We start from the raw sequence: 18,525 nt of genomic DNA, 5'->3' as shown, positions 1-18,525 counted from the left end.
TTTTTTTTTTTATTTCTTCAAGCAAATAATATATTTTTAGTCTATCCAGGTGAGATCACTGAAAGTTAAAGGATAAATATATCAAAGCTCATTTGAATGTGTTACTTGCAGTGCCATACTATATTCTCTTAAATGGACATATGAAATAATTGTTTTAATTATTCATATTTTATTATTTATATTAATATAAAATATTTATATTATATGTATGAATTTATATATGGAAATATATTTTATATAGTTAAGTAGGCATTAACTATATCATATACTATGTTATATACTATATATATAATATCTATGGTATATCATATATATTATATAATGTAGTATACTATATGGTATAATTAATGTGTGTGTATACATTTCAGTATATATATAACTTACAGTTATTAGCTAAGGATATATTATAGCTGAAGCTGGTGGGTAAAGTCCAGGTCCTTCAGACTCCAATAACAGCTTAGTGGTTTAAATGAAATGCTCAACACCGGACAGCTCAGGGCTAACGTTCCTGAGAACCTGTTTGACCAGTCCAGGCCTCTCTACCCCACCTTCCCCAAAGCACCCATAAATCATCAGAGAGTAAGGAAGGAGAGTTACAACTAAGGATCACTATTGACTGAGCCATGCCAAGGTATAGATGGGAATCACCAGAATGAGTGAAGAACATTCAAGGTTACCCCTTTTCTTTGTTTAAATTTAGAATAACATGATGTAACCTTCATGATTTTTTTCCCTGCTTCTTCCCTATTTCCCTGCTAAAGATTGTTTAAGGCAACCATTGTGTTTAGTTCCCCTATTTCTATTATCAGCTTTTCAACACATTTTGTGATTTTGTTGAATTAAAGGATCTTTGGGAAGCCGTCTGAGGGCAGCACTTGCTAGCCTCTCCAGGCCTTCATCTGTTATTCCACACAAGATAACTGAATCTGTGTCTTCTCTCATGCTGTCACACTCAGTGGCCGACTATTGTAGGGTCCCCTGGTTATCACAATAACTTGCTAACTTTTCATGTCCCAGACCTAGAATTAATGATTAGAATGAGACTCTTGTTCTATGGCAATATTTTAAAAGAACATGAGAAACAGCAAAAAAACAATCCTAAGGAAAAGCAGCGAGGCAGCTGCTCAGAAAGCACAGTAGTCTTAGCAGCACCCCTTAATGGGAAAAACCGGTCCAATTTGCAGCCTTGGAGGTGGCTGTGGTGAGTGGAGTGTCCAGAAAGAGGTACCAGGGGCGGCGCCTTTGGCTCAAGGAGTAGGGCGCCAGCCCCATATACCGGAGGTGGCAGGTTCAAACCCAGCCCCTGCCAAAAAAAAAAAAAAAAAAAAACTGAAGCAGAAAGAGGTACCAAAGCAACAACTGGGGGGGGGGGGGACAACAGAGGAGAGGTCACATGCTCAGGATTTCAACATTTTAACAACCAGCAGGGTTAGGCCAGTGTGTGTTACACAGAAATCAGAACTATTCTTGATATATATAGCAATTTACTTTCAGGAAAATTGTATTTCATATCCTTTCCTTTCGTACATGGAAGTTTCCATATCACTGAACCCTCATTGTGCGTTATCAGCCTTTAAATCTTTTTGAATTGTTCTCAATGAATTTAAAGTTTTCTTCAAATGAGCTTTTTATACATTGAATTAAATAATTAACTAAAGTAAATAGATGCTTTTGTTCATCATTTCTCTCAGTGTGTTTCTGTTAACAGAGACAAAGCTAAAGAAGAACCTTAGGATTGGCCCCAATCCCTGTAACTCCAAACCCTCAGGGACGTGCAAAATGAAGGTAATAACAGATCCGTCACACCAGAGTTGCATGATTGTGTATATTACATTGTAAAGTCATTTTCAATGCGAATGTCAAGTGGAACCCAATTCACCAATTGAGAGACTGTGCATCAAACTGGCACAAAAAACTGGCAAGATATTATACAAACTTGTCCTTCCGCAACACTACAGATAAACATGCGTCATTATTTTCAAGTAGATTGTAAATAATCAAAACTGGGAAGGAAAACACTCAAATGTTAACAAAAACCGCAAAGAATGAGGATCTACCATATTGCTTTTTAGCTATTTCACCTGTATAAGGCCATTGCTGCATTCTTTTTTGTTTGTTTGGTTTTTGGTTTTTTTATTATTAAATCATAGCTGTGTACATTAATGCAATCATGGGATACAATGTGCTGGTTTTATATGCAATTTGAAATGTTTCATCAAACTGGTTAACATTTAAGAATTAGAATAAAGCCTTATTAGCAAGGCTTTAAAACTGAGTTTATTTGCTTTTCTAAGTTTATAGTTATTTAATCTGCAAATAATAGTTTCATTTTCTCTCTGCTCATTATCCTTTGCTTTTCTGTTTCAAGCCTTATTGAATTAACCAAAACTATCTTGTTTACTCTGCTTTTAATGGCAATGACTCTAGTACTATAGCATTATGTCCCATTCTCTCAAATCTATAATGTATATTGTCTTGAACAATATTTCCTGAAAGGCGGGCACTCTGACCGGCAGAGAATTCTCAGACCACCAAGGCTGGTACTAAAGGTCTTTATTGGTGGGGGGAGGGAGACTGCAGAGTAGCACCAAGGAGGAGAGAAAAGAGGGGAGAGAGATAAGGAGAGAGTGGGGAAGAGAAGAGAGAAGAGAGTAGAGAAGAGCAAGGGGGAAGACGGAAGAGAGAGAGAGAGAGAGAAGGAAGGCAGAAGGAGGCGAGAGAGAAACAGAGAAATGGCGGGGGGAACATACTCTTAATAGGGGAGTTTTAGAATGGTAATGGGCTGGTGGGATAACCAATAAGGAGTTATTCCTCCAGCAGAAAGAGCCATTAGGGGCGAACAGTGGGAAACTGGAACAGGGTGATGAGGTAAGCAGATCACTCCCTGTGCTAGGGAGGAGTTGTAACTTTAAGGGCAGAAAGGTGCTTTGGGGGAGGAGCCTTCTGAAGCAATTTTCTAACACTTCCATGTTCACTGAAAGTTTTAAATACAATACAATGGAGTAAACTATTTTGGTAAAATTATATATAAAGGATGATTTTTTTTATCAGTAAACATAAATGCTTTGAACAATACAAGGCCCCAAACTATGATTCCCTAAAATAGTTCTAAATCTGGCAGATTAGTATATCATGAGAGTCTACCGCTTTCTATTATAATAATGAACTAACTGCTGTCACACTGCACATGAGTAAACTAGTTCTTACTCATTTGAAGTTATAAGCAATGAAAGTCCATACTAGAAATTGTCCACATGTCTAGAAACCCTACTAGAATTCCACTCTGTCAATATCAACCAACATGGAGATAGTCATGCCACTCTGGAGAAATCCCTACCTCTTTCTGGAAGACTGTTGGTACAACCATAGTTTCTCAGGACTGAAAGCACCTGTAGTGGCCCACACAGCCAAGAAATCAGTGCCTGTGTCCCTTCTGGAATGTGTCTGAGAAGTATTTTTCCAGCCTATGCTGACAATTCTAAAGTAACAGATAACTCTTTATCTCCCAAGAAATGAAAATTATTTTCAATTTTTGGACAGGTTTGATCACCAAGAAGTTCTAACATTGAGCCAGAAAATCACTCTAGAGCTTCAACCACTGGCCTTTTGGAGTCAAGTATATGTAGTATGTTTAACAGAAAATATCTGAAAATGGCAATAAGAACATTCAACTTCTTTTTTTTTTTCTGGGCAAAATACCAAAGTCTTTAAATTCCTTGTATTTTCTCAAATATTCTTAATTTCTTAATCTGTACTGTTGGCTTACTTCAGATCATTTGAAAACATGAAACTTTCCTTCCTGCCATGTCCTGGTTTCTAAACCTGGCACTCTGGCTCTTCTAGTTCGTACTCTAATTATACTCATTCTACAGCTGTCCACCTAGCTCAAAGCATTAAACTTCTATGTAACATGTACTTTATGAAAGGAGACAAGATTAATAATCTGATATGATTAGATTTTCAAATAGCTGATCATTGCTAAATTCCTAATCTTGTCTTTGCCACATTAATAATTAACTTCTATATCTGTTTAGTATAATTTACTGGACAGGACTAAAGTCAAGAGATGTTGGCTTTTTCTGTCTTAAAGGTACTCAGATTTTTTATTTGTAAAGTGAGGGTACTGCAGATCTCTAAATTTTCTCCTATTTTGTTTATATTGTTTGAGGTTCATTGAGGCTACAAAGCATTAGGTTACACTGTTTGCATTTGTTAGGTAAAGTCCCTCTTATAATTATGTCCCACTCCTAAGAGATGTGTCATACACAAGTAACCACCATCCTTGTCCCCTCTCCCCACTCCCTTGTTCCTCCACCCCCACCTTGAATTGATTTGAGTTTTTCTCTTATCTGGGTATGTATTAAATCACCTACTGACTTTGTATTAGAATTGAGTACATTGGATTCTTGTTTCTCCATTCTTATGACACTTTACTAGGAAGAATGCCCAACTCTATCCAGGTTAATACAAAAGATGTAAAGTCTCCATTTTTTTAATGGCTGAATATTCCACGGTCTGTGGTACATATACCACAGCTTATTAATCCATTCTTGGGTTGGTGGGCATTGAGGTTGTTTCCACATTTTGGCGATTGTAAATTGAGCTACAATAAACAGTCTAGTGCAAATGTCCTTATGATAAAAGGATGTTTTTTCTTCTGGGTGGATGCCTAGTAATGGGATTGCAGAATCAAATTGAGTTCTTTGAAGATTATCCATACTTCCTTCTGAAAAGGTTGTATTAGTTTTCAGCCCTACCGAAAGTCTCCTATTTTTTTTAACCTCTGTAGGAACACTAGTGTCTATTATGTTGCATAATAAAAAACTATCTAACTGCTTTCAACATACATCAAAAAAAATTACCAAAAAGAAAATATTATGAGAGAGTCAATAACAACTATATTTTATATGTGAGTTGCTCAGGTGACTTCAAAATTACCTACAAGGCTGGGCACAGTGGCTCATGCCTATAATCCTAGCACTCTGGGAGATCAAGATGGATGGATTGCCTGAACTCACAGGTTCAAGACCAGACTAAGCCAGAGCAAGACCTCATCTCTAAAAACAGCCAGGCATTGTAGCAGGCACCTGTACTCCCAGCTACTTGGGAGGCAAGAGAACCAACCACTTGAGCCCAAGCTTGAGGTTGCTGTGAGCTATGATACCATAGCACTCTACTAAGGGAGACAAAAGTAAGGATAAAAGTAAATGACAAAAGTAAGACTCTGTCTCAAAAAAAAAAAAATTACCTACAAAGACATATATAATTATTTTATGCATGGTATAGCAACTAAGATGGTATATAATAGGTTAATGAAATAAAAGTAGAAAGCTGAATTAAATGTGATCATTTGAGTTATGGTTCTGTCAAACCCTAATAAAATTTGACAGAACCTAAAGGTTTCTGGCATTTCAACATTAGAACTAAACAATGGGACAAATAAAATGATTCTCCTTAAAGCAGAGTACAAAGCAAAAAGAATACATTTCCCATTCCTACTTTTTGGAACACTTTTCCAAGCATAAATATATGCACTGTAAATTAATAGCATTCTCTCTTACCAAAGGAATATGCATTTCATTTTTTCCCATGTACCATCTAACTAAAAGACAATACTCATTAAAAGTGAAGCTCCACAGAGTGGTTTAATTTTAGAAAGCACCAAAGTTGAGGGTGGAATAACAAGTATATTCTGTGAGATTTACGACATAATGCATTACTCTCAAAACCTAAAAACCATTGCTGAAATTAACATGATATGAATACTTTAGGAGCCTGAATAAAGCAATCCTAGCTGCTCACTGTATTTTATTAAAAGCACACAAATTCATGTGCACGCATGTACACACACAATTTTATACCTTCCAATTCGGGCTCTTCATGGTCTCTATTTCTGTTTATGATTTGTTTTCATCTGGATTGCCTCTCTTTCTGTCTACTGAGTTCATACAATATTTACCCCATACATTTTCCTAACATTAGAATGTATAATCTCTGGATAACAGTGCTGCTAATCAGTTGTACTTTATTGATGTGGTAGATGATTTAAAGACTACCCCAAAGTGTGTGCCATCAAATTCCTCTCTTTTGAATTGCTCAGAGCCCTAATAATTGCTTGGCTTCCAAACTAAACTGCCAAGCACCTTTTCAAACACCTTACATTCTCTCTTATACTACAGAAACTCTCTCAACACAAACACTGGCCTCCAAAGAGGAGAAATCCACAGACAGGATGTCTATGCACCTCTTCCCTGCTGATGTTCCTACAAAGAAACTCAAATACCCTCAGAAAGAACTTGAGCATTAAGTAGTATAAAAGCAGAGATTTCTCATAAAGAGGCTTTTTATTTGTTTGTTTGTTTGGGGTATATTTTTTTATTGTGATGAGAGAAGTGACAGTATTTGAACCAAAGACATGCAGAAAATCATCTTCAAGTATCTTGGCAACCAAGAAGAGAAGATCTAGGGAGTCCAGACAGGCTGGTGAACTGAGACCAAAGTGGAACCCTGTGAGGTGTGTTATGGGAGTTCTATGCAAGTGACTGGACAGGACCAATGACTTCACTTGCCAAGGATTAGAGTTCAGTGACTGATTTGAGAGGATAGCCACAAAACAAGGGAAAACTCTCGGGTACACTGAGTCGCAGAGCAGGTGAGGAGGTCTTTCTGTAACTCGAGGATAAGCAGCTCGTTGACATAAAGTTATGCCGTCTTGTTCTTCTGCAGGGGGTTTGGTTAGGCAATGACAGCCTTCCAGATGACTACCTCCCAGTGGCTAGGTGAGCACTCAGACTAACTGAAGTACAGTGTCCTTTCCCCTCAACGCACTATTCTTTCATTCCAAGAACATTTTTACCAAGGGAGTTTTAAATGCATTGTTTTTGATGTCATGTAACTTACTTGGGTAGTAAAAACTAAGTATCCATAGCTTGAATTTCTCTTGGACTTTGTATGTTTCTTTGTATGTTGATTTCTTATGATTTCTTATGTTTCTGATTGATTTCTTATGACCTTAAAGGGCACCCATATTCTCCCAAAGGCACAACTTGTTATTAATATGACATTAGGGCTCAGTTAGAAGAACTCTAAGTATTGCTCCTTTTATTTTGATAAGTTCTCTATATTAGCTTCTGGGTGCACCTTTATGTAAAGAATCACTGTGCAGGCCAAATGTTCCTTCCTCTAGATAGCTTATACACATCTGGATAAATTTGCATTAGAAATTCAATTAACTTTATGTTAAAAGGTCAATTAACTTGGTTATGATAGAGATTGTTTTTAATTACTTTTCCTGGTAGGGCTTCTCTTCTTGTCCAAGCACAAGTGACACTATCAAATGATAGCCTCATTGCCTGTTGGTTGCCTGAAACTCATATGCAAAACACACTGGAAAGGACACTCAATTAAATGAATTAACAGAACAATGAATCTAGGCAATTCATTACTATTATAATTTGGGGAGCTTAAAGTATCTGTAAACAATAATCCAGTATTTTAGCTTAAATCCTTTCCACAGTATTGTTTATGACAATACCCCTCATTATTTGTCTGTGTTGGTTTCTATTTTCTCAGTGAAAAATGATGAGAAAGTAAAAGAATTTTAAGGATTAGTCCTTATTACACTATATCACAGTATATTTTATGAAAAATAAACAGATAAAGACATGAAAAACTATTCATCCCACTATATTAGAGGGCTCTTGTTTATCTTTGGGTTAATGGGGACAATTCAACTCATTCATGGGGCACTGGAACACTTATAGTTAACAGGTTGGAGGGATTACCTTTTGGCATTAAGTAACAAGTGGTGATACATCCACTTGATACCAAATGTTAATCATTACTAAGCCTCTCTTACTCAGACAAAAGGAAACGGTAACTAAAGACATATGTATATAAGTAATATATTAACACACTTTATATATTAATGTATTAACTCAAAATTCCAGATGAATAGCAACTTTAAAACAAACATTATTCAAGAGCGTGACATGAGGCAAAGTCTTGAGATGAAACCTTTTGTTTCATTTTTGCAGAAGAAAACAGCTTTCACCTTCTAGGAGCAATAACGTTGTTTTAAGTATTTTGTAAATGTAATCCATCTTATGTGAGATAAAATTCATAAAGTTGAATTTCAAATGTTCCCATTTTACTGATGAGCAAACTGCAGCTTGTATTTTAGCCAAGGTCACTTAATGCATTCACAGCAGAGTCAGAAATAACACCCATCTCCATCTATCTTTCTAGACTTTTCATTTTCTTCTACAATAAAAGCACAGGCTCTCAGTGCAATGAGATCATCAAAACCATCTAAGTGGAGATTTAGGAGTGTTCTGAATGAGTAGAGGGCAGTGTTGGAACTCAGCCAGAGGAAGGAAATGTGTTAGGCCTATGCCTCTGAAAGAATGGGTTAACTAAAGTAAGAATGAATTAACTGTGTCATTAAGCAAGTGTTTTTCCACCACAGTGAGACTTTCCCAGTGAAGGAAGCCAGCCATCAACTTACATTCCAGTCCATGTTTCTAATCTCCATGTGGACCAACAATGGTTTGCAAACCAGTAACCAGTCCACGGACCGTGTTTTAAGAGGAACAAGCTTAAAGAGCTTCTTATGAGATTTTCCTTTTTTGCAGACATTTAAATCATTTTTGGATAAAAGTTATCCTTAGAATTATCCTATTTGTTTTTTCATTTATCAAAAGAATAAGAAAATCACATCCCTTATTCACATTACAGATAGTAATGAAGGCTAATGTCCTAAATCGAATAAATTTATAGGGGCCTTAACCTTAGTTGAAGTGGTACTTGTAGCTTTGATAAGCTGATCGCTTCCAAAAGCAAAGGAAAATAGCTTTCCTAGAGAATGAACAATATTTCCCTCATAAAGCATGATGTTTAGAATGAAATACAAATTTTTGAAATGTGTTATTCATACCTGCACCTCCACCTATGCTTAGAATCTTAATTTCTTGTTTTGTGTCTCCAATCCTGAAAAAAAAAAAAAAAAAACACATAGTTTAAAAGGCTGTGTTACATGCTTTGTAAAATCTGATCATCTAGTCTAGTTGAAAAGAACAGGCTAAAAATCCAAGGAACAAAAACTAGACCAACATAAAAGATCCCAGTCTTATCAGTAGTTATATTGGTATCTTTAGAGTATATTACAAAAAATACAGGATTCATTCATTAGCATTTTTAACCTGGGAGACTTAGAGACAATACTGTGAACATGTCATAGGTGGGAAATGGTATTTTTTTGGAGATTGTTTAGAGAAAAAGAACAGAAAAAGTGGACCTTTGAGTCTGGTGATATAATAAGCCATTCACTGTGCGTGGGAGAAAGGCTAAGGAGGTTCAGACTATCTCTATGATGTCAGCCTTCTCTTCATCCTTCTTTCTACCCTACTTTTAATGAAGAAATGCTTATTAAACATTTATTATGTGCCTATGCTAAGCATTGAGGTTATAAAAATGGGTAAGACATTACTACTTTGCTCTCAAGTTGAAATGTGAGATAATAAAGCCCCAAATTATGCTCTAGCGCTAGAAATAGACTGGAATAGATGTATTTGGAAGTAACTCAGTAGGACTTTCTTTTAGGTTAATCTGAAAGGGTCAGAATAAAAAGTATGTGTGTGTGACTACACAATTTCAGCGTGGATGACTGGGCAAAGGGTGATGCCAAAAGGAAGCTGAAGTGTAATAGTTTGAAAGCAAGTTTACATTTTGTTAGTTTTTTTCTTAAATAAATCTGAATTAAGCAGATATTTGGATATGCAAGATTTAAGCTGGTTAGAAGAAAGATGATCTAGTCTCTCAGGGCCAATTATGTATTCTCTTTATCATAAAGTAATGGTCAAAACCAAAAGAGTGGATTCTGTCACTGAAAGATATTGCAAAGAGGTGAAAGAGTAGTGGGTAATGATGCAATGCCAACTTTTAAAGGTCACTGGACCATGAAGAATACACAAAGGAGACAGAAATGAAAGGCAATAAAGCTCAGAGGGCTGCTAAGAGAGTTACAGCCTGAGAAAGCCATCAGTCATGGCAAAGGCAACAGAGAATACTACCAAAAAATAAAAAAAGAGAAAAATCTCCATTGAATTTGGCAATATGAATGTCTTTGATAACAGCAGTTTTAAAAGAGAGCGGAGGACTGCAGTCAGATGGCAATGGGATTAAAAGCAGACTTAAAAAAAAAAGAAGCAGATCTAGAGACTTGAAAGAGGATGAAAGAAAGAGAAAGAAAAGAGATGACTGCTAGAGTGAAAAGGTGAACTGAAAGGATGGTGTTTGTTTGAATCGTGGGATGGTCAACAAGCCTGTCTTTGGACTGTAATGAAAAAGGCTGCACGGAGTCACAGGATGCAAACCATGGTTGATGCAAGATTCTGAAAGAAAGTGGAAAGGCTGGAGTCAAGGGCACCTAGAAGCAAGTTGCCATCCTCAGTTCTAGCTGTCTTCCAACTCATATCCCTGAATCTTAATACATCCATTTCTAACTATACCTTTGTTCATTCTTAAAAATGCTTGCATCTGTGGCCGGGCACAGGGGCTCACGCCTATAATCCTAGCACTCTGGGAGGCTGAGGCGGGTGGACTGCCTGAGCTCCCAGTTTCCAGAGCAGCCCGGGCAAGAGTGAGATCCTGTTTCTAAAAATACCCAGGTGTTGCGGCAGGCACCTGTAGTCCCGGCTACTCAGGTGGCTGAGACGAGAGAATCCCTTGAGCCCAAGAGTTTGAGGGGCTGTGAGCTAGACGCCATGGCACTCTGCAGAGGGCGACAAAATCAGACTCCATCTCAAAAAAAAAAAAAAAAAAAGCTTATTTCTGTGGATGGCATAGGAATGCTGCTACTACGGAGCAGAAGATCCAGGCTGACCTCCCAGCTTACTGACATGTTACCTTGAGCAAGTTATTCGACCTCCCCATGAAATATGTGCGTCATTACGAAAGTTCTGAGATACACAATAAGAAACACAAAATCCGTGTAGATTGCAATAAATGAAGCCCTCCCAGCAACATCAATAAGCCAGGCAAACTGAAACTCATAGGCATGGATCAGAAAAGATGCTGTCCACTGTATTTCTTGAAAGTGAAATAATGGACCGTAACAAAGTCTGTCTCAAAACTTTCACAGTGACCCACATATAGGATATCACTCTACTTTACAGGATTATGAATAACTGTATCTAACTCATGAGGAAGTTTTGAGGATTTAATGAGTTAATGCATGCAAATCTCTTAGAAATATATCTGCAGGTGACAAGCATTCAACATATAATAGCAATTGTTATGATTCTAGTCACAGCTAAGTGATTTACATGAATTAATTCTTTGACTTCTTGTACTTCCCTATGAGTTGATACCATCATTAATCCCATTTCATATATTATAATGATAATAATTATTTTTAAAATGTACTGTTTTCCGGGTCAGAGTCTAAATGCTTTACATGTAATGACAATAATGAACTTTACTATTTACAGCTATATTCTGTAACCTCCTTGCCACCCCCTGCCCCAGGGAATTGAAGAACTCCTCTCTGGAGTAACAAACTGTCTCAGTGATAAGCTTACATATATCGACATCTGAAGCTCTTCAAGGAAAGAGCTAAGTTTGTATCCAGTTATACAGTAAGACATTTACTGAACAAATCCATCCCTTTGAGTGCCTGATCATTTGATTGGATGGACAGTCAGGCTAATCAAGGGAGTTGGAGCTCCTGTAACAGGGAGAAACAAAGACTAAAAGAAACAGAAAAAGGGAACTCAGAAGACACTTGCTGAGAGCAGGGGAACATTTTTTAATAGATAAGAGAAGGTATTATATTTGGAAATGAAAAAATGATACTATAAAAAAGGAACATTCTTAGAAATTAAAAATATAATAGCTAAAAATTAATAGATAGGCTGAAAGATAAAGTTGTAGTGAACTGGTAATATGAGAAAACTAGGGGCTGGATGCAGTGGCTCACACCTGTTATCCTAAAACTTGGGAACCTGAGGCAGGTGGATTGCCTGAGTTCACAGGAGCAAAACGCCATCTCTAAAAATAGCCAGGTGTTGTGGCAGGTCCCTGTAGTCCCAACTACTTGGGAAGCTAAGGTAAGAGAATTGTTTGAGCCCAAGAGTTTGAGGTTTCTGTGAGCTATGATGCCATGGCACTCTACCAAGGGTGACAAAGTGAGACTCTCTCAAAAAAAAAAAAAAAAAAAAGAAAGAAAGAAAAGAAAAGAAAAAGAAGAAGAAAACTAGGAAATCAATCCAGGCAGTCTAATGTTTGACCAGTTCTAAGAAGAAAAAACGGGAAGAATGATTAAATATTATCAAAGTTTCCCAGATCTGAATCTCAATGCAAATGGTTCAGGAAGTACCCACAAAAAATGGGTGAAAAGACTCACTCCATAACTTGTTATCTTAAAATTTCAGAATATCAGAGATAAGAAAATCATAAAATCTTCAGTGCAAGGAAAACAAAACAAAGCAAATACAATGTAAAGCTCACATGCCAAAGATGAGAAATTTGAATAGCATTTGATTTCTTAACACAACTCCAATAGCTAAAAGACATGGAAAAGTACCTTTAATTTGTGATACAAAATCATTTCAGCATAGGGTTCTATATCCAATAGCAAGGATAAGCATAAAGTAAAGGCATTTTTAAACATACAAACTCTCAAAAAATTTAGCCTCCATTCACCTTTAAACCTCAAAGAATTAACTGGAGGGGAAAAAAGGACTGAGAAAAATAAGAGAGAAAAAAAAAAAAAAACATGATATCCAGAATCAGGGAATCAACAACTAGAAAGAGGGAAAGAGAATTTCCAGAAATGAAACAAATTGTACAGCAATTATATAGCAAACCAAAATCAAATCTTCTCAGAATGGAAAAAAGAACAAAGGGTTTCAGAAAGATAATAGATTCCTTGATCGGTTTGACTATATTGAGAGATTGATATATTTATTAATGTTGTAATGGATACAGAGAAAACTAAAAGAAAGAAACTAAAGTCAAGGCAATAGTCAACTCTAGGGAAAATAAAAACTTATATAAGAAAAGAAATGTAATTAATGTAATTATGGTACACTATATTGTTCAATTATAAATAATATACACACAGGCAAAATGATATGAACACTCAAATTATTTAAGCAAAAGTGTTGACATAATACTGTGACATGATAGTGTAGGAAAAGTGTGTGGTTATTTTAATACAGTACAATGAAGAAATAGATGAATAACAATGTTAAGAATTATGAAAGAGGGCGGCACCTGTGGCTCAAAAGGGTAGGGCACCAGCCCCATATGCCGGAGGTGGAGGGTTCAAACCCAGCCCTGGCCAACAAAAGAGAATTATGAAAGAAAGTTCTACCAAAAACAACTAAAAAATTTCTAAATATCAAAAATCGTTGCTTCTGAAGAGTGGGAATCAGGGATAGAGTAGATGGAGCAAGGGACTTCTGTTTTTGGTGGTGGTGTTAATAGTTATAGGCTTTTTAGAACCGTTTGATGTTTTAAAATTTGAGCATGTCTTGCTTTAATAAAAATGGGAAATTATGTAAGATGAGTCCACACCCAATTAACAACTCAATTACCACAGTAAATCACCTACTTGGCAAACCCTGCCCTCACGCACCCAAGGAGGATGTGAGTGCCTTTTTGGTGCTGCCTAACTCTAGAAAACATTAAGCAAGCATTTTCAAGGCCCTTCAGCTAAATCTTTTTTTCTCACATCAGCTTTAGAACAAAATTACTTTCTTAATAAATGGTACTTTGATTCTGCACATTCCTAACTGTATGTTACCATTAAAATGCCATTTTAGTATGCCTTTGAAAATTCTTCACTCTTTCACATATTTTTGCATTGAGTATTTCTGATTAGACTGCATAAACTCTGAAGCCAGGGAAGGTCCATCCATCATTCATTATGTTATATCTATCCGTGGTATCTCTTTAAACCAAACTCTATGACTGCACAAAACCAAGGATCTGGATAAACTACAGACAAAAATACATACTTTCATTATTGGAATAAAACTCAGAAATTAACTCATCACCTTTAATTTTGGAAATGAGCAAAAAAACCCAAAAAAGAAAACTAGAATTAGTTCCTAAATAAGAAGTTGTCTGTGTTCACTATTTGCTCTGATTTTTGCATCCTTATCCTACTATATATCACATATTAATTATTATACAGGGTGGCCATAAAGTTCATGTAAATAAATTGCACATGAACTTTATGGCCACCCTGTATAAGACCCACCCCTCTTTAGAAACTAACACTTAAAATCTAAGCCATGTAAAATATAAATGGAAATCAAATTTCATATCCATTTAACAATATCTGCTCTGGTAGGCAATGGTACTGCCCTAGTGAAAGAATTTCAGGCCTATAGCAGAGAACTCCAGCAAAAGATAAAATATCAGTTTCCTTTGTTACTTTCAAATTGGATCCACAGTCAGTTATTTCTCCCCAGTTTTCCATCACTATTTCCTGAAGCAGAATGAGTTACAGCAATTTACTCTCAGATAAGTTATTTGATTATCTTTAGCATGTGGAATCTGTTACTCTCATAATGCTTATCAGCACTGGCACAAATTGAACACATTAATCACCAAAAAAAAAAAGGAATCTGCAAGAAGGATAGAAACTAGTGAGTTCCACTGATAATGGGAAAATGCTCTTTTCTAAGGGATAGACTACTAATATTAAGTTGAAAGAAAAAAACAATTTTTGCAGAGGGAGGGGAGAGTGATAACTGTAATAAAGGATAAAGAAAATCAATTTGGATGGCTGTTATGAGAACTGAGAGGCACTCACTCAATCCTCAGAGGCAAATAGTATTTGCCAATTATTTGTGTTTGATTCTAATGAAAAGCATACCATACTCCCCTTTGGGACTTTTTTGAGATGTAAAAGTTGGAGGAGGGCTGAAAAATCTGAGTTTAAAGATTAGTATCTTATCTTTTCCCAAATGAACATGGATTTGTTCCTTCAAATGGTTAAGGCTTATCTCTGTGCAGCTGGAAGAAAATACAGCACAAATCGGAACCTTTTAGTGTTTAAAGCAAACGTAGAAGCAAAGCTCTGCAGGGGAAAGGCAGGGCGGGCAGGAGGAGGCGCTGAGGGGGCGCTGCTATCAGTACCAAATCCTGGTCCCCCGCGCCCAGCCTGCGGGGCTCAGCCTGCGAGGCTCAGCCCGCTCATCTATCACTGACGCAGGGCGAGTCTAAGGCTTGTCCCTTCGACAAAAACGTCACTTTTTGTTACCTTGCTATTATTCCTGGCAGCTTCTTCTCCATGAATTCCTGCATGCACTGGTGTTCCGTGGAACTGTTGAGAAACCTCCGAAAAGCTTCCACGTATCTGCCGTGGTCAGTAAACAAGCTCCTCATGGAAGATGCCATATTTGGTTTTCTGAAGAAGACAGGGAGGGAAGCAAGGCTTAACTTCCCCCTCCTCTTCCCGGTTCCCTCTTTTTCTCCCCACCCCCACCAGTTCTAGCCAAGATTTAAAAAAAAAAAAAAAAGCAGCTAAGCTTTCTTTGAATTAACTGGCACCAGAGACTGGTGCACAGAGCTGATTACTAAGTCAGTATTTGTTCAGAACTTTACCTTGGTACTTGAACCCCTGCACAGTTATTTGATAAGAAATAGAGGTACTAAAGCAAGGGAGTAGAACCAGTGCTAAAACTTGTTTTACGCCTGAAGTTCAGAAAGTCATAAAAACAAACTGCGTTCAAATTACTTCCTGTTTTGTGGGGCAGCTGCCAAAGCGAGTTCCTAGTTGGAAAGTGGCTGTTTAAATAAACCACTTTCAAAATCCGCAGCTGCTGAACTCTCTGATACCTGCCTCTGGGCTTTCTACAGGAGAGGTTATTTTGTTTTTTTGTTCTTTGTTTTTTTTTTTTTTTAAACAAGATGGAGTAATCCTTTATTTTTACATACTTTGATAAAAAAGTTTTCAGTTAACTTCTTAATTAAATCATAGCTGTATACATTAACAAACTTTCCAGTGGAGAATGAAAATCAGCCTCAAGCCATCAGCTGCTGCTCTCTGTTCAGGGCCTAGACTCCTCCTGGCCCAAGCAGTGAGGCGGAGGGGTGTATTTCCCTTCCTTTATTAGCTTATGCCACTGTTTCTTGATGGCTTTCAAGCGCTGAATTGTTTTCAACAATTGTTTCAATTGTTTTTATACATTCTATGAAATCATAAAATTTTGTGTTGCACTCTTTCTCTGCCGGGATAACATCAATTCCATGTGCACATTCTATCCATTCTTTTTCAAAAGCATGGCATGGAGCAGGAGTCCTGTAGGGTTGTTCAGCACTATGGATTGTCAACCCGAGATATAAATTAAGGCCCAGTCTTTTCTGTATATCAAAGAGAGGCATGGCTCCCGACGCAGTGCTCTTGTCTGTTCTTAGTTGGCCATAGCTTTTGTGCTTTCACACCCCTCAACATGAACTTTAAACTTATTTGCTCCTTTTCTTCAAATGCTGATTGATGTGTTGTAACTCAAGTCTCTTCTGAATAAGCTATCAAGGAGGAGCTTGTGAACTTTTGTGGGAAGCTGGGTGGGGAGAGATTAGAGGAGTGAGAAAGAGACACCAGAGTATAAACCTAGTGGATGGGAATCCTTCCCTAAGTGTCCTGAACATGGAATCACAGATACTTGCCCTTAGTTGGCTGAGACTTTGGAAGCCTAATGGTCTTACCTTCCAAAGGACCCAAAGCTTGAGAGTATCTACCCACTGTGCTTTTTCCTAGGGTATGGTCTTTAAGAAGGCCATCCTTTATCCAATCCAGGGTTGTTATTAATATTGTTGCTCTCATGGAGGAGTTCTGAGGATTAATTGATTTAAATCATATAAATCTCTACTTAACTGTTCCCTTTTCTCTTTTTTTTTTTTAATGAAATAAACTGTATTGCTGCTGGCTTTTTTTGTGATTTAAATAAATTCAACTTTTTTTAATTAAATCATAGCTGTGTACATTAATACTGTCATGGGGTACAGTGTGCTGTTTTTATATACAATTTGAAATATTTTTATCAAACTGGTTAACATAGCCTTCATGTCATTTTCTTAGTTATTGTGTTAAGACATTTATATTCTACATTTAGAAAAATTCACATGTACCTTTACAAGATGAACCATAGACATGATCCCACCAATCACCCTCCCTCTACCCATCCTCTCCCTTCCCCTCCCCTCCCTCTCCCCTTTCCCCATTGTTCCCTTTTTTGATTGAGTTCCAAAACTTCCCTCTAAGCATTCAAAACATTTCCCAACTTCTTATGAGCATGTCTGGGTCTCACTGTTTTCAGAGTCAGTGTTTTGCTCCTAGAGGAAAATGAAAAGTCTGGAAAAGCAGATTAATATAAGTGTCTCTACCCCTGATGGACTGTGTGACCTTGATTGGATCACAATCTTTTATTTATCTACCAGTAAAATGGGAAGAATAAGTTTTATCTCACAGGACTGTAGTAAGGACATAGATAGCATTTAGGAAGTGAACCTAAAAGTAAATTTGGATAAAGACACTCCTTCATAATATTTACCCACTAGCCTGTCACTTCTGCAAAAATAATACAACAAAAAAAGTTGTTGCTTTATTTATAAACACTGAAATTTGAGTTTCATTTTTACATGGCACAAAATATTACTCTTCTTTGGTTTATTTTCAACCATTTAAAATATAAAAGTTATTGTTAGCTCCTGGGCTGTGCAAAATCAGGTGATGTGCTGGATCTGGCCTATGGACCTACTTGGAATAAGGTCTCTTTGGCTACTTTTAAGCTCCCATCTCTATCCAACCAGCTTTCCCCTTCCTGAAATTGACTCTTGCAAGCTTTTACCTTTTACTTCTTCTGTTACTATCTTCCATTCTTCTTCATCATTTATTCATTCATAAATTCCCCTATTAAACAAATGTTTATCAGGGTCTACTCTGTACTATTATGCTGAGAATAAATACCTTGGACCTTACCTTGAAATGTTCTTGCTAAAACCCCTTAACTTAAATTCAATATTTAAAATCCATAGCGTCCCTTGTTTGTTGCCAGAGCTTTTCTCAGGGTCTGCTCTTCATCTAACTCATTGGGAGTTTCCTCTGCATTCCCAGTGCTTTAGCCAACTTGGGATTCTCTTCATTTTTCTTTTCATTTCTTTTTTTGTTGCACTTGGGCCGGGTTCAAACCCGCCACCCTCAGTATATGGGGCTGGCGCCCTACTCACTGAACCACAGTCACTGCCCTCTCTTCATTTTTCACTTACTGCACTATTTTTCTTACTGGCTTCCAGCTTTAGGAGTAGGATCCTAACCTTTTTTTGCCACTACCAAATTCATTTTTTTAAAGTACTCCTTTCATTCAAAATGTTACCCACTAATCCCAAAGTTAAGTGTAAATCCATTCTGTGTCCCCCAATAATTACCTAGAATTCTGTTCTGTTTTCCTTTAGGCTTGCCGTTGTAGTCCCTTTAAACTGCACTGTTTATCTGCATATACCTTCATGCTT

At 37.0% G+C, this 18,525-nt stretch overlaps 1 protein-coding gene across 1 annotated transcript in view; it reads right to left on the bottom strand.

Moving 5' to 3' along the window:
* The window catches only part of HNMT (histamine N-methyltransferase), a 58,425-nt gene extending 42,828 nt beyond the window's left edge, over nucleotides 1-15,597 (bottom strand). The window contains exons 1-2 of the mRNA XM_003794385.3: nucleotides 15,275-15,597; nucleotides 8,936-8,988 (exon numbers count right to left, since the gene is read on the bottom strand). Coding sequence (XP_003794433.1) covers nucleotides 8,936-8,988; nucleotides 15,275-15,411 — 190 coding nt within the window. The 5' untranslated portion in view covers nucleotides 15,412-15,597. The remainder of the gene's footprint in view (nucleotides 1-8,935; nucleotides 8,989-15,274) is intronic.
* Nucleotides 15,598-18,525: the final 2,928 nt, after the last annotated feature.

This window comes from Otolemur garnettii, unplaced genomic scaffold, assembly GCF_000181295.1.
Source record: "Otolemur garnettii isolate 467f Iridium unplaced genomic scaffold, OtoGar3 scaffold00080, whole genome shotgun sequence".
In the NCBI taxonomy this organism is placed as follows: Eukaryota; Metazoa; Chordata; class Mammalia; order Primates; family Galagidae; genus Otolemur; species Otolemur garnettii.
Note: the sequence above shows the minus strand (reverse complement) of the source record. Positions and strands in the feature narration are given on the sequence as shown.